General features: G+C 36.9%; 1 protein-coding gene across 1 annotated transcript in view; it reads left to right on the top strand.

Annotated features, from left to right (window-relative positions):
- Nucleotides 1-2,358: 2,358 nt before the first annotated feature.
- The window catches only part of LOC5577734 (histone demethylase UTY), a 266,969-nt gene continuing 257,049 nt past the window's right edge, over nucleotides 2,359-12,278 (top strand). Inside the window, exons 1-4 of the mRNA XM_021845839.1 lie at nucleotides 2,359-2,663; nucleotides 2,794-2,860; nucleotides 9,721-10,168; nucleotides 10,236-10,344. Of these exons, the coding sequence (XP_021701531.1) occupies nucleotides 2,602-2,663; nucleotides 2,794-2,860; nucleotides 9,721-10,168; nucleotides 10,236-10,344 (686 nt within the window). The 5' untranslated portion in view covers nucleotides 2,359-2,601. The remainder of the gene's footprint in view (nucleotides 2,664-2,793; nucleotides 2,861-9,720; nucleotides 10,169-10,235; nucleotides 10,345-12,278) is intronic.

Genomic DNA, 12,278 nt, shown 5'->3' with positions numbered 1-12,278 from the left:
TGCCAAACGACCGTTATGCCAAATTATTTTATGCCAAAGGTAAAATGTATGAATTTCGATAGTCCAGTTCGCTGCGTGAATAAAGGTGACAAGATACAAGTTTGTCAATATTTTCTCACTCCCGACCGCTTCGTAGCGACGCAATCTTGCCTCCTGGGGCCCATTCACAAATTTAATAAACCTGAAGGGGGTGGATGGGTGTCTTCATGATGTTACAGTTCATACAAAATTCGAAAAATATTCATACAACATGCATTATACCAAAAAATATCTCTTTCCTTGTTTTTCGAACAGAAAACCGAAGAAAACATCAGCAGCTTCGTAGTCGCTTCAAAGAAGGTTGGAGCATTTTTTTTTTTTCGCTCGTTTGCCCTTTTGGTTTTTAGTTGCCGCTTGCTCCTTGTTTCAATGGTACATGAAGAGCTGCTGTTCCCGTCATCGCCGCCGTCGTTGCCATTGTGCACTTTCTCCTCCGTTTGAGTATGAGGTTCGATTGTTTCAGTTGCTTCTGTCAGTTAAGATTTTGATAATTTCTTGACCCATTCAATTTTTTATTTCTCTACTTTTCTTGATCGAAACAGCATACCCAGGTAACAATTGAGCATTTTATTTTGCCCTGCGCGCTAATATAGTGCTTTTGGACAACTGACAAGCTCTATATCAGCCGTGTAACGGCTCTAGAAGCCCAAAAAGGCGAATTAGCGGGCTAGTGGTTACTTGGGTACTTAGCTTTGAAGTGTTTATAAAGTGTGAACTAGTCTGGGACACGGTTATATGAAAAGTTTAAATCCTCGCTCCAGTCCACTTTTTGGATTGCATTTAGGTCCCATAACAACTGTGCAAAATTTCAGCTGGATCGGAGAAACTGTATTTTAGCGCCAGCTGTTCAAAGTTGGTATGGGATTTACTATGGGAAAATTTACTTTTGCAAAGAAAAATCGCCAAAGGCCACCCATTGACCTCTAAAAAATTCTGAACAAAAAAGTTTTTTTGCCCGTGCAAAAACAGAATCGGGTGTAATGTGCTGCATTTCAACTATTGTTACATTGCAAATCAGTAATGTCAACGAATTGAATCATGTTTAAAACTGCAATGCTTACTGTGGTTCATTTGCTGTATGCGGAGATTGCTCACTGCGCGTTATAGGCAAATATTTTCAAAGCTAAACGATCACTTCGACATCTGGAGGCTAGTAGGAGAACCGGCAAAAAAGAGGTTGGGTTGAGAACTTACCGTGTGCAGCATAGGAAGGACCACACAATTTACACTTTTTCTCGGAATAGTTATTTTGTAGACGATCAGAGATCATTGAGAAACAGAATAAACTTTTTTTCCTTTGAAAATGTACAGATCCGGTCAGTGCTCATGTACGATTAGTGGGATAAAATTGTAAAATTGGTGTTTGGCAACATAGGTTATAAACTTCCGGATTCTTTGTTAGTGGTTAAATTTGTTGTGAAATCACACGTATGGCAAGAATAATGGTACAAAATGAGTATGCCAATGGAAAATAGTTTAATAATCGATTGATTATGAACTAATTTTTGGGTTGAAGAATTGAATTTTGGACGTAAACAAACATTTTCAGTGACATTTCACTCGTTCTTCCCCAGCGACCTCTATGACGGTGGCGCATTATATTTGCCTATTGGCGCTGCATTCTTACGATATTTATGAACACAGCGCACTATTCACATATTAGCAGCGACGCATGGGGCCCGAGAAAACAATAATTATAAATAAATGTTGGTCTTGATTTCTACCGGATACATAATATTTCCGCGAGGCAATCCAAATTTTGAAATATCCCCGCAATAATCAGAGTCTCAAAATTTACGCCCTTATTTCAGCACGCACATTTGATTTTCATTTATCCGATTGATGGCAGCACTGCGTATAACAGTTTTCGGCTGTCAACCAGGGCTGCCACATACACAGATTTATCTGTATTACACAGATTTTTTTATTCTGACACAGATTCAATTTGTATGGAACACAGATTTTCTTTCAACAATTTTCGTATGGACACAGATTTTTTTGTATGGGACACAGATTTTCTAACCTGATAAATACAGATTTTCTATCAAATCATCTGGCAGCTCTGCTGTCAACTTGTAGCGTCAAAGCGCAATGAGAATATATACTAAGGTGTGGAAGAAGAAGCAATGGCTATGTATTAGTAAAGAGAAAAAACGTAAACAAAAATAACTACGTCACTAATTTACACGGCTTCTTATGGGAGCTCGCCCGCTTGTAGTTGTGAAACATTTTGCACCGTACACGGAAGTCACGCACACTAAATGTCGTCTTCCTCACCTCGGTATATATTCTCATTGGTCAAAGCGTGCGTGTGCGTGTGTGTTGTTCTGTTGCCATCTTTCGAAGAAGTTTTTCAGTTTTCCGCAGTGTTTTTCTCCGTACGCGTATCGGTCGGAATTTTGACGCGACTTTTTTCGCCGATTATTGTGTGGAAATTTGTGGTCGAATCGTTTATCGGATTTTTCGGTTTCGTCGTCGTCGGTGTACCGAAAATGTGCTAGCCTTCTGTCGGGGCGCGTCGTTTTGGGAATAATATTCTGATTCGCATCTGAAGGAAGCGCGATGATTTTGGACGAGATAAACATCTCCACCCAGGAGTTGCAAGCGTTGGCTTTGCTCGACAGGTTGGTGTCCTACTATGGTCGCTCCGAGGTGGCCTTTTCCTTTGGATTTTGGGTCACTGAAATCCAAGCTAATTTTACCCACCGCTTTTCTCGTTGAAATCTGATGTCCGGATGTTTTTGTTTCTTCCAGCCGCCAATATGGATTCCTCAAGCTGTCAGCACCGGAAAATGAAAAGAAAAAGGTTCTAGTGTTGAAGGTAATCAATCGACATTGACCCACATATTGGACCCCCAAATTTCGTGCCATAATCGTCGTGCCAGAAAACCAATCCCCAGGATTTCATTCTCCAGAAAGCGATAGGGTGCAGAACCACTTGGGCACTTCCATGATTCATTTTGGCATGGGGGTTTTTTCACGGCCGAATTGACTGAAATTTTGCAATAAGAAGCGCTTTAGTAAAACGCATATTGCGGCCACATATGAGATCTGTAGCTTTCATAAAAAAACCCACTTCCGAAGTGAATCAAAAATGCCAAGAAAAGGATTCGGCTTCCTATATCATAGTTTTTTTCAATTTATTATTGAAAAACAGCTTGGGTGCATGTTGATGTACCGAATATTGATATTTGACCAGTTATTCGGAGTTTGTGAAGTTAACTTTTTAGTAATTAAATGTTTTTTTTTTTTCGATTTGTTCCGACAGCTCTGAAAAAATTCAGTATAGCACTTGGACACCTGCATAACTCAAGGTCGTAGCCAGGGATTGACAATTCTTAGAGCTCTAATTTTAACAAATCAAACTCGAAAGGTTTATGCCAAGGATGTGCTAAGTTATCTTAATACGAATTCATACCCAGGAATTAATCTTGGAATTCCATCAATAGTCACTGCAAGGTTTGTCCACGCATTTCCTCTCGAAATCGGCCTGGAGATAAACCCAGAGTTCCGCGTTATGAATTATATATTTCTTGGAATCAGTTGAGTTTTTTTACTTTATTCCTTGTAAAATTCCTCCAATTCCTTCTTTAGGGTAATTTACCCATATTTGTAGTCTTCCCTATTATTGTGGACTAAGAATTAAATACTCAATATAAATCGAAAACTACATATGTTTTCTAAGGATCACGCTAAATTGGAACTTTTTCGAGAAAAAGTTTACAACAATGTTGCCTTCTGTTTTTGTCATGACAATTTTGCTTTTGATTGTATCCCAATCCGCAAAATTGAAGACAAACGGTTATGAGCGAGTTTGCATTGTTGTTTGTTTTGATGACAATTTGATTCACTGTTAAGGGCTATTATTGCTCGAGCAAATTGATTCAAAATGTTGCCACCAGGCGGTGCTAGTGAGCATGGAACTTTTATTTTGCCGATATCTCAGGAGCCTGACCACTTGGAAAGATGGTGTCTTCGGCAAAGTTGTTCGGTCAATCTCTAATTTCAAGGCCTTTGAACTACTGAACCTTTCTGCCAAAGACGCCATCTTTCTAAGTGATCTGACTGCTGAGAAATTTACGGAACAAATGTTCCATACTCATTGGCGTCACCTGGTAGCAACATTTAGAATTAACTAGCCCAATCAATGATTGCCCTTGGCTTATTGAACAACTTTGACGAAGACGCCTTTTTCATAAGTGGTAAGGATTCTGAAAACCACGTTTGTCGATTAGTTACCACTAGAACCAGCTTGTCGTTATGTGCGATAAGCACATTTTTTTGACATCTCCGTTGCAAAAAATACGGTGGTACAAAAAAGCGTCAATATCTTGAAAATCCAGTTCTCAAAATTCGTTTTTTTTAATAATTTAAAAAAATCCTAGGAAAACTTTTATTTTAAAATTAGCATTGTGGTAAAGGAATCTGTTTAGAAACATTTGACAAAATATTTGGAAAGGGGAAAAGGATCTTTCTTAAAACATTTCATTTAAAATGTTTTCATCATTTATTGGCAGAATACATATCCTGGAATTGAATTTTTGTGCAAATCCCTAGAGGTTTTGTGGCAGAATTTTGGGGAATCCGGAAGTTAAGGAAATAACTGTGCTAGATTTCAAAGATAATGTCTACAGAGGATTCTGATGGAACTACATGAGATTTTTTCAATTCGAGAGATCATTCCACGCTAGAGAGAAGATTATAAATGATAATCGCGTCGTCGATTAAGCATTACGCTTTCTTGAGGAACTTCGTACAAAAATCTTCAAAAACACTTTGAAGAATCTAAAAATAGGTAAATTCTAGGCGTTTTTAAGAAGTGCAGAATTATTTTACGTATGAATCCTTGTTTCTGAAAGCCCATCAGGAATTCCAGAACAAATTTTCAAAGAAATGCAGAAATGTCCTCAAAAATTTGAACTCAGTAGAAACTTACATTTCGAATATTACCATATGACATCTTTGACAATGTTCTTAAAAAATACCACGTTAAACTTCTACAGTTCCACCACAATAATTAAAGGATGTTTGTTTGATATTTCGGCTAGTAGGGAAAAATCCACTTTGGATTTTCTGTGGATATAGTCAGGATTTTCGTCAATAGTTTCAAAAGTTCTATGGAGAATTCTTGAATTTCAGACAGGATCTTCGTATTTTTTTTTCGAATTCAATTAAAGCTTTTTAGAAGTTCTTCCAAAACAGTTTTTGAAAGTGTTACTCAAGAAATCTAATATAAATTGGATGTAGTGATTCGTAGAGTAAATTACGAAGAAATAGCAAAAAATATTGAAGTGTTCTTGGAGTACTACTTGAAAATGGAGAGTTGATAAATTTCTAGATGTTATTTATGGAAGAATCGCGGGATTAACATTCGAAACAAAAAATGCAGTAACTCTTTTGTTTATTTGTTTATACTACAATAGGCAAGTTGACGCCAAAAGATCTCTGCTAAGGCTTTTCGTTATTTTGTTATGATTTTTCATAGCTTAGGTAGTCCACTAATGGCACCGGCCCCCTAGGTCCTTGATGTGATCCACAGTGTGGATTCCACACGTTCGATACTCGTCCCGAGCAAACGATAAGGGAATGTTATTGATCGTTTTTTCCTGGATAACGTTATGATGGAGCATTTAGTTGGATTCACCACCATACCATTTAGAGAGCACCAGCTGGCAAACAAGTCAAGTTGTTGTTTCAGGTACAAACAATCAGCAGTTGAGCGTTTTCATAAAAACAATTTCAGATCGTCCGCGTAAGATAACCGAGGGGCTTTTAATACGTAAGGCGGCATCCACAAATTACGTAACGCTCTAGAGGGAGGGGGGGAGTAGGCTTTAGCGTTACGGCTCATACAAAACTTTGAAATTTTTCATACAAATCGGCGTTACGGAGGGGGGGGGGGGGTAAAAAATTTCCAATTTTAGCGTTACGTAATAAATGGACGCTGCCTAATGAACGTCATTGAAATAAAGCAAGAAAATAACTGGACCCAGGTGACATCCTTGTGGTATACCGGAAGTAGCAAGAAAGCTGTCGGAGCTGCAATACCCTATCACGACTTTTAACTAACGATCGGTGAGATACGATCTGAACCAGAGCAAGAAATTACCACAGATGCCGAACCTGTCGAGCTTTGCAATGGCGATATTGTGGTTGTAGAGTAATGTTTGACGTTTGACAGATTAAAATCTATCCACTAAGCAAGAAGCTATATTTAAGTTATTTGGGTGTTATAAACATTATTGAGAAAACAGTCAAATGATTTTTTAGATAATATGTTTAAAATATGTTCGTATGATATATTATGAACGTTATTATAAATCAATCTAAATCCTCTAATTAAGATGCTCTGGAGACGTTATTACAACGTAATTTCAACTCATATCTGAATCAACATACACAAACATTTCACGTTTTGCTAAATAAATAATCAGGCTTACAGTATCGGTTAAAAGCTTGAATCACCTTACTTCGAATTTATTTAATTTGCATATCGATTATATTAAATTAAATAAATTGATTAGAAATCAGAATCAATTTGATAAGTTGCGTCATTGACAGCGATATAAAACAATTGAGTATGAAAAATTTAATAAAATAATTGAACCGTTCCAATAATTTTGGACGGCGCTGTAAGCCATATTAAAAATCTGCCATCTTATTTTTTCGAAAGAATTGAAGAAAATTATACAAAACTGCACAATTTTAGGTGGCTTCGTTATACATTTAGAAATTATTATAATGGCCCATGAATTATTAAAAAGTGAAATTGAAAGTTTCACCATTAATTTTGATCCGCATAATAAACTTCTCAAACATCGTTGAACACCATCCTTTTTAATTTTATTCATCTCCGTGATGAAAAACAATTTTAGATTTTTTAGTTTGGAAACATTTGTCAGGTTATGGTAGCCATGTATTTTTTGAGGCAATTTTTCTGTAAGTTCCTTCGTTTTGCAGATTGGACATTTCAAGCAGATAGTATGTAATATGATTGTGTTTTGCAAGTTACATAGCTTTCAAATAACGTCACAATAACCAGAACATTTGCCTGTATTATAATCTAGTCATCTTGTGCCATATATATGTGGTTTGTACTTTAAAATAGCTCAATTACAGCACATGAAGTATGTCGTTATATACACTTGAATTGTGAGTCTTTAATTCTGAAAAATAACCTAATTATAACAACTGTTCATTATAGCTTAGAGATGAGAATATCTTTATTATGTTGAGAGTATGTTTATAAATCGTCAATGGTATGTGATTATAAGTGTTAGATATAAAGTAAATATCACTAGAAAAATACAAGAGAATGTGTTAAAAACTGGAATTTTTAACTCTTATATAGCTAGCTGTGTTACTTGGGTGCCACGATAATTATCTACGTCACGTTTTGTTCCCTTTCTTATGCACTGAAAGTTCAAGAATGACTTGCAAAATCATTAAGTTCAGTTGACAAATTTATTTAAAAAAATCCCCAAAAGAATCGCTGGTGCTGTTTAAAGAAAAAGCAATCACTGGAGAATCTGCAAAGAATTTCTCTGGAAAATTGCTGAAAATATTTTTTGTCGCTGTCGCCGTAAAAAGTCGCGTAGATTTGGGGGAGCCTTAACTAATATGGTATCTCCACAGACAAACAGACGTAACACTTAGAACAAATCTGATTAAAAATCATAGTCACGACATGTACGCCCAATGCTAAAATCGGCGTGTTTGGCCGACAGGTCCATAGAAAGATGGCGGTAGTGTGTAAACGTATTTTTGAATCGACCGCTGAAAGGGTTTTCACTAACGAACAAATTATCCGGGTGACATAGCACCGGCCGAACCACCAGCGAAATCACGTTAAGCAAAGAAAGCGCTCAAGAAAAGTAAAAATTTCTGCGCAAGAAATGGTCAAGAAATTTCCTACGGTGAGCGCCATTTGAATTGACATTTCTTTTCCACTGCGTACTGAGATCAAAGAAAAATATTTTTCTTGAGGGTTTCTTGCAAGAAATTTCCCACGCATCGAGATAGGTGATTAATTTTCTGTTGAAGTGCATACTTTCCATTAAAATCTAACATGTAGGATGCAACAAGCCATCTTTAATTTTTTTTTTCGAATATGAAATACTTTATCACTTTACAAAACTTTCGCTAGAACATTTGCAATTGGAATAGCACCATCAGCCGATTCTATTTTTCATCTGCCAAATTGAATATACGCGGAACCGAAATTACGTGCCATAAAATGCAAAACGCAGCCGCCCGCGCGCACGGCTTGCTGCGATAAAGAATATTTTCTCAATTGAATATTGTTTACTTACTTAAGAATATCTTGTGGAATATAGGAGGAATTGTTAGAGTAACATTTGTAAAAATCATTTAATTTTTTTTTGCAAAAAGTGAATAGTTTTTGGTGCAAATTTTTCAAACAAACCCTGAAGAATTTTCGAGAGATTTTCTGAAAAAAATGTTGAGGGAATCTGAAGAGAAACTTTAGAAAGAACCTGAAAAGCAAAGTTGGGAAAACTTTTGGTGAAATTTCTAAAGAATTTGAGGAAGAAAACCTTGAATCCTTGAACCTTGAATGGTGATCTTGAAGAGAATTTTGGCAAGATTCCTAGAATTTCTTGTACCATTTATTCAAGAAATCTTCAGTAATTCTAGAAAACCCATGATCAATTTTTAATAAACAAGAATGCAAATGCATTGAATTGGCTATGAAACACGATTCGTGGAGAAAAAACATCGATGATGTACAAACTTACAGAAATCGAGCAATATTCAGATTGTGTACGGTGTTGGGAGCCACCTTTTATGTTTGTTCAATTTGGTATTAAAATATATCATCAAAATTAAATGTCGAAATTCGTATTTATTTTTTCGAATTTCTTTTTAAATGCTACAAAAATGATAATATTTATCATAAATAAACAAGATCACATAAAACCACTAACTTTTTAAAAAATATGTATTTAGTAGGTTAAGTGTCCGGTACTGGGGGATCTCTCCTATTAACAATTGGAATTTACATCTTATAAGAACGAGTAATGTTTAAAAGAATTTCTAAATCATTCTCTGGCGGAATAGTTCAAAAGAATTTTTATGCAACTTGATAAATATTCCTAAAGATACTTCAGGAAAAATCTGTTGAATGGTACTAATCCCAGGAATGTTTTTCTGCAAAGGATTTAGAAGTGAAAACTGGTAAAAGAGTTATTGGAGAAAGCACTGAAAAAGTACGGAAATAATTCATGAAGAAGTCCCCGTGGATTTTCTCTGAGGAATCTCTTAAAAGCACATACTTCAATACCTGAAAAGTTCATGGAAGAATCACTAGCGATATTCCTCGTTAGTTCTGTGGAAGAATTCTTGAAGGATTTTTTTACTGGATTAGACGAAAATACATTCCTTAACAAGTGAAAATTAAAATTTGCAAATCAATACAAATCTTTACAAACTACAATATTTATGAAATTTGCTAGACAACCCCCACCCTCCTTGAAAAATATCCTAGTTACGCCAATGGGTATAAAAGTAGTTTTCTGGGGAATAGTGCATTCTGGGTAATGGCATTTTGGGGAATGATGCATACTGAAAGATGAGATTCTGGGGAAATAATTCTGGGAAACGGTTTTCACGCCCACGGGTATGGTATATAATCATCTCTTCTATTTCCATTTCCATTTCCAGGCCGTCAAGTACCTGGAGCGAATGCTGATTCAAGCCCAGAACCAGAAGGAACAACAGTTGGGCAAACCGTCGCCGGAATCGGACGAGGCCAAAGCGATGGCGTCGTCCGATTCGTCGGATTCGGATGTGAAAATCAAAACCGAAAGCGGTACCGACGTCGCCGAGGCGATGGCCGTGGACGAAAACCTCCCCGGGGACATTATGTCCGACGTGGAGATGAAGGATTTGTCGGAACGGAAAGTGGTGAAGACCGAATCGGGTGAAGAAGGTTCAAAAGTGTTGGGGAATAGTGGTGGGGGGGATGGAAGTGGATCGGACACCGCAGAAGGGATCCGAAAGGATACCGCGGACAGTGACTTGTCGGTGGCAGTGAAGGACATCAATATCGATCCGAAGACGTACTGCAAGCTGGGACATTTTCACCTGTTGCTGGAGGACTACGAGAAAGGTACGTTTTGATAAGGAAGTGTTCAAGATTGGCGCTAAAAATAGATACCATTTCTTTTTGATTTTAGCTCTGTCGGCCTATCAGAAGTTCTACTCGTTGAAAAGTGACCACTGGAAAGATCCGGCGTTCCTGTACGGACTGGGATTGGTGTACTTCCACTACAATGCATTCCGATGGTAAGTGAAATTTTTATACTATTTATCTGTGTGAAGATTGACAGGTAGAATATTTTAAAGTTTTCACCGCTTCACCGCTAGAGTGGAATTAAATGGTATAGTACTAAATTGGATAAGGTGGTTATCTTACTAGCAACGGTTCACAAGTGCATCATTGTAGTGGTCATAGTCAAACTTAACCATGATTACAACATGCGATTTTCTACCTTAAAGTCCACAAATTCAAAAAGGTTTCCCATTCCGGGAGTCGAACATAGTCCTTCTCGGTGAAAGCAAGACACCCTAGCCATATGGAATGTTGGCTTCGGTCTATTCAACTTCTCACAACATTTTTATTCCTGGCATTTTGATAAGATAATACATTAAGAATGCTTTATTTTATTTATATAATCGTACAATCTCTCTCCTTTCTTTTGCTGATAACTTCACCACATAAAGAGAATCTGCAATGTTTTATTCTCTGAGTGCATCTTCAGCGGCATCGACAATTTGGGAGAGTCAAATGATCGCCCACAAAGCTGATTTTCAACACCGGCCATTAAGGCGAAATACCTTGACCCTATGTGATTTTTTTTGTAATCTTTCATAAAATTTCAGTTGGTAATAATTGAACAGTAAATGGTTTATTTTCTTTTTACGGTGAAAATAAATCAAAGCCACACCTCAAATCTTCAAGAGCACAAATCTAGAGATCTAGACATTTATTTAGGCTGAATACTTGCTATAATCGCTATCTTGTTCTTTAGGACAGTGCTTCGCGGAAGCCCAAGCAATCGTGTTCTTTGCTTATATTTTGTGCCATCGGTGCGATTGACTTTTCTTCTCCGTTTGCACGCGTTTTGCTGGGCAGTGGGGTAGTGTTTGATCATTTCATACTGTTGCATGTTCCTGTGGAGCAAGCGATGGAATCAAGATCAATCCTAACCGGTTGACGTTGTGCGAGAGCGAAAAGATAATCGTTTTCTGTCGAGGATGGAAACAAACAAACTATGGATGGTCCTTCATTACAAGTGTCGCCATAAGCCCTTCTTTTGTTTTATATAATTTTAATATACATAGGCTTTTTCTTTTTTGGCATTACAGTAATTTCTCGATTATATCACGGACCCAAAATAATTTGGCGTGATATACCGAAGCGTGATATAATGAACATGTATTTTCTGCCATATAATTTTCATCAAAATTTTAGCTTTGTATTGCAGAAATAAAACTAATGCAATGAAAAGCACGTAAGGTATGGGCCAATGATTACATGTTGTTTGTTTGGGATTGATTTTCAATATACTTAAAATGTATGAATATCATGTAATTATTGTGTCGTGATAAAATCGAACAGAAAACCGTACTAAAATCGAGAGTGATATAATGAAGCGTTATTGAAACGAGCAGTGATAAAATCGAAAAACTACTGTACTAAACATAACCTTTCTTCTTCTTGGCATTAACGTCAATCCCACTGGGATAGAGCCGGCTACTCAGCGTAGTGTTCTTATGAACACTTCCACAGCTGAGAGCTTTATTTGACAAAGTTGCCATTTTCGCATTCGTATATCGTGTGGCAGGTACAATGATACTTTATGCCCAGGGAAGTCAAGGAAATTTTCATTACGAAAAGATCCTGGACCGACCGGGAATCGAACCCAGATACCTTCAGCATGGCTTTGCTTTGTAGCCGCGGACTCTAACCACTAGGCTAAGGAAAGCCCCGAAAAAAAATAATAACCTTTAAATATTTTGAAATTATGAATGCCGACGTACTAAAGTGTTACGTTTTCAAAGATGTCCTATACGGTTTCTTTTTATGAACTTGTCATGACTTTTTCACTAATTTGCATCGACCTGCATTAAATTAAGATGATTTAAAAGTGATTTAGATTTTTTTTTTTACTTCTATCAATATCTTTCCAGTAAGAGACAAATTGCAAAAATAGTTT

The sequence above is a fragment of the Aedes aegypti genome, chromosome 2 (genome assembly GCF_002204515.2).
Source record: "Aedes aegypti strain LVP_AGWG chromosome 2, AaegL5.0 Primary Assembly, whole genome shotgun sequence".
In the NCBI taxonomy this organism is placed as follows: Eukaryota; Metazoa; Arthropoda; class Insecta; order Diptera; family Culicidae; genus Aedes; species Aedes aegypti.
This window is presented reverse-complemented; position numbering and strand designations above follow the sequence as displayed.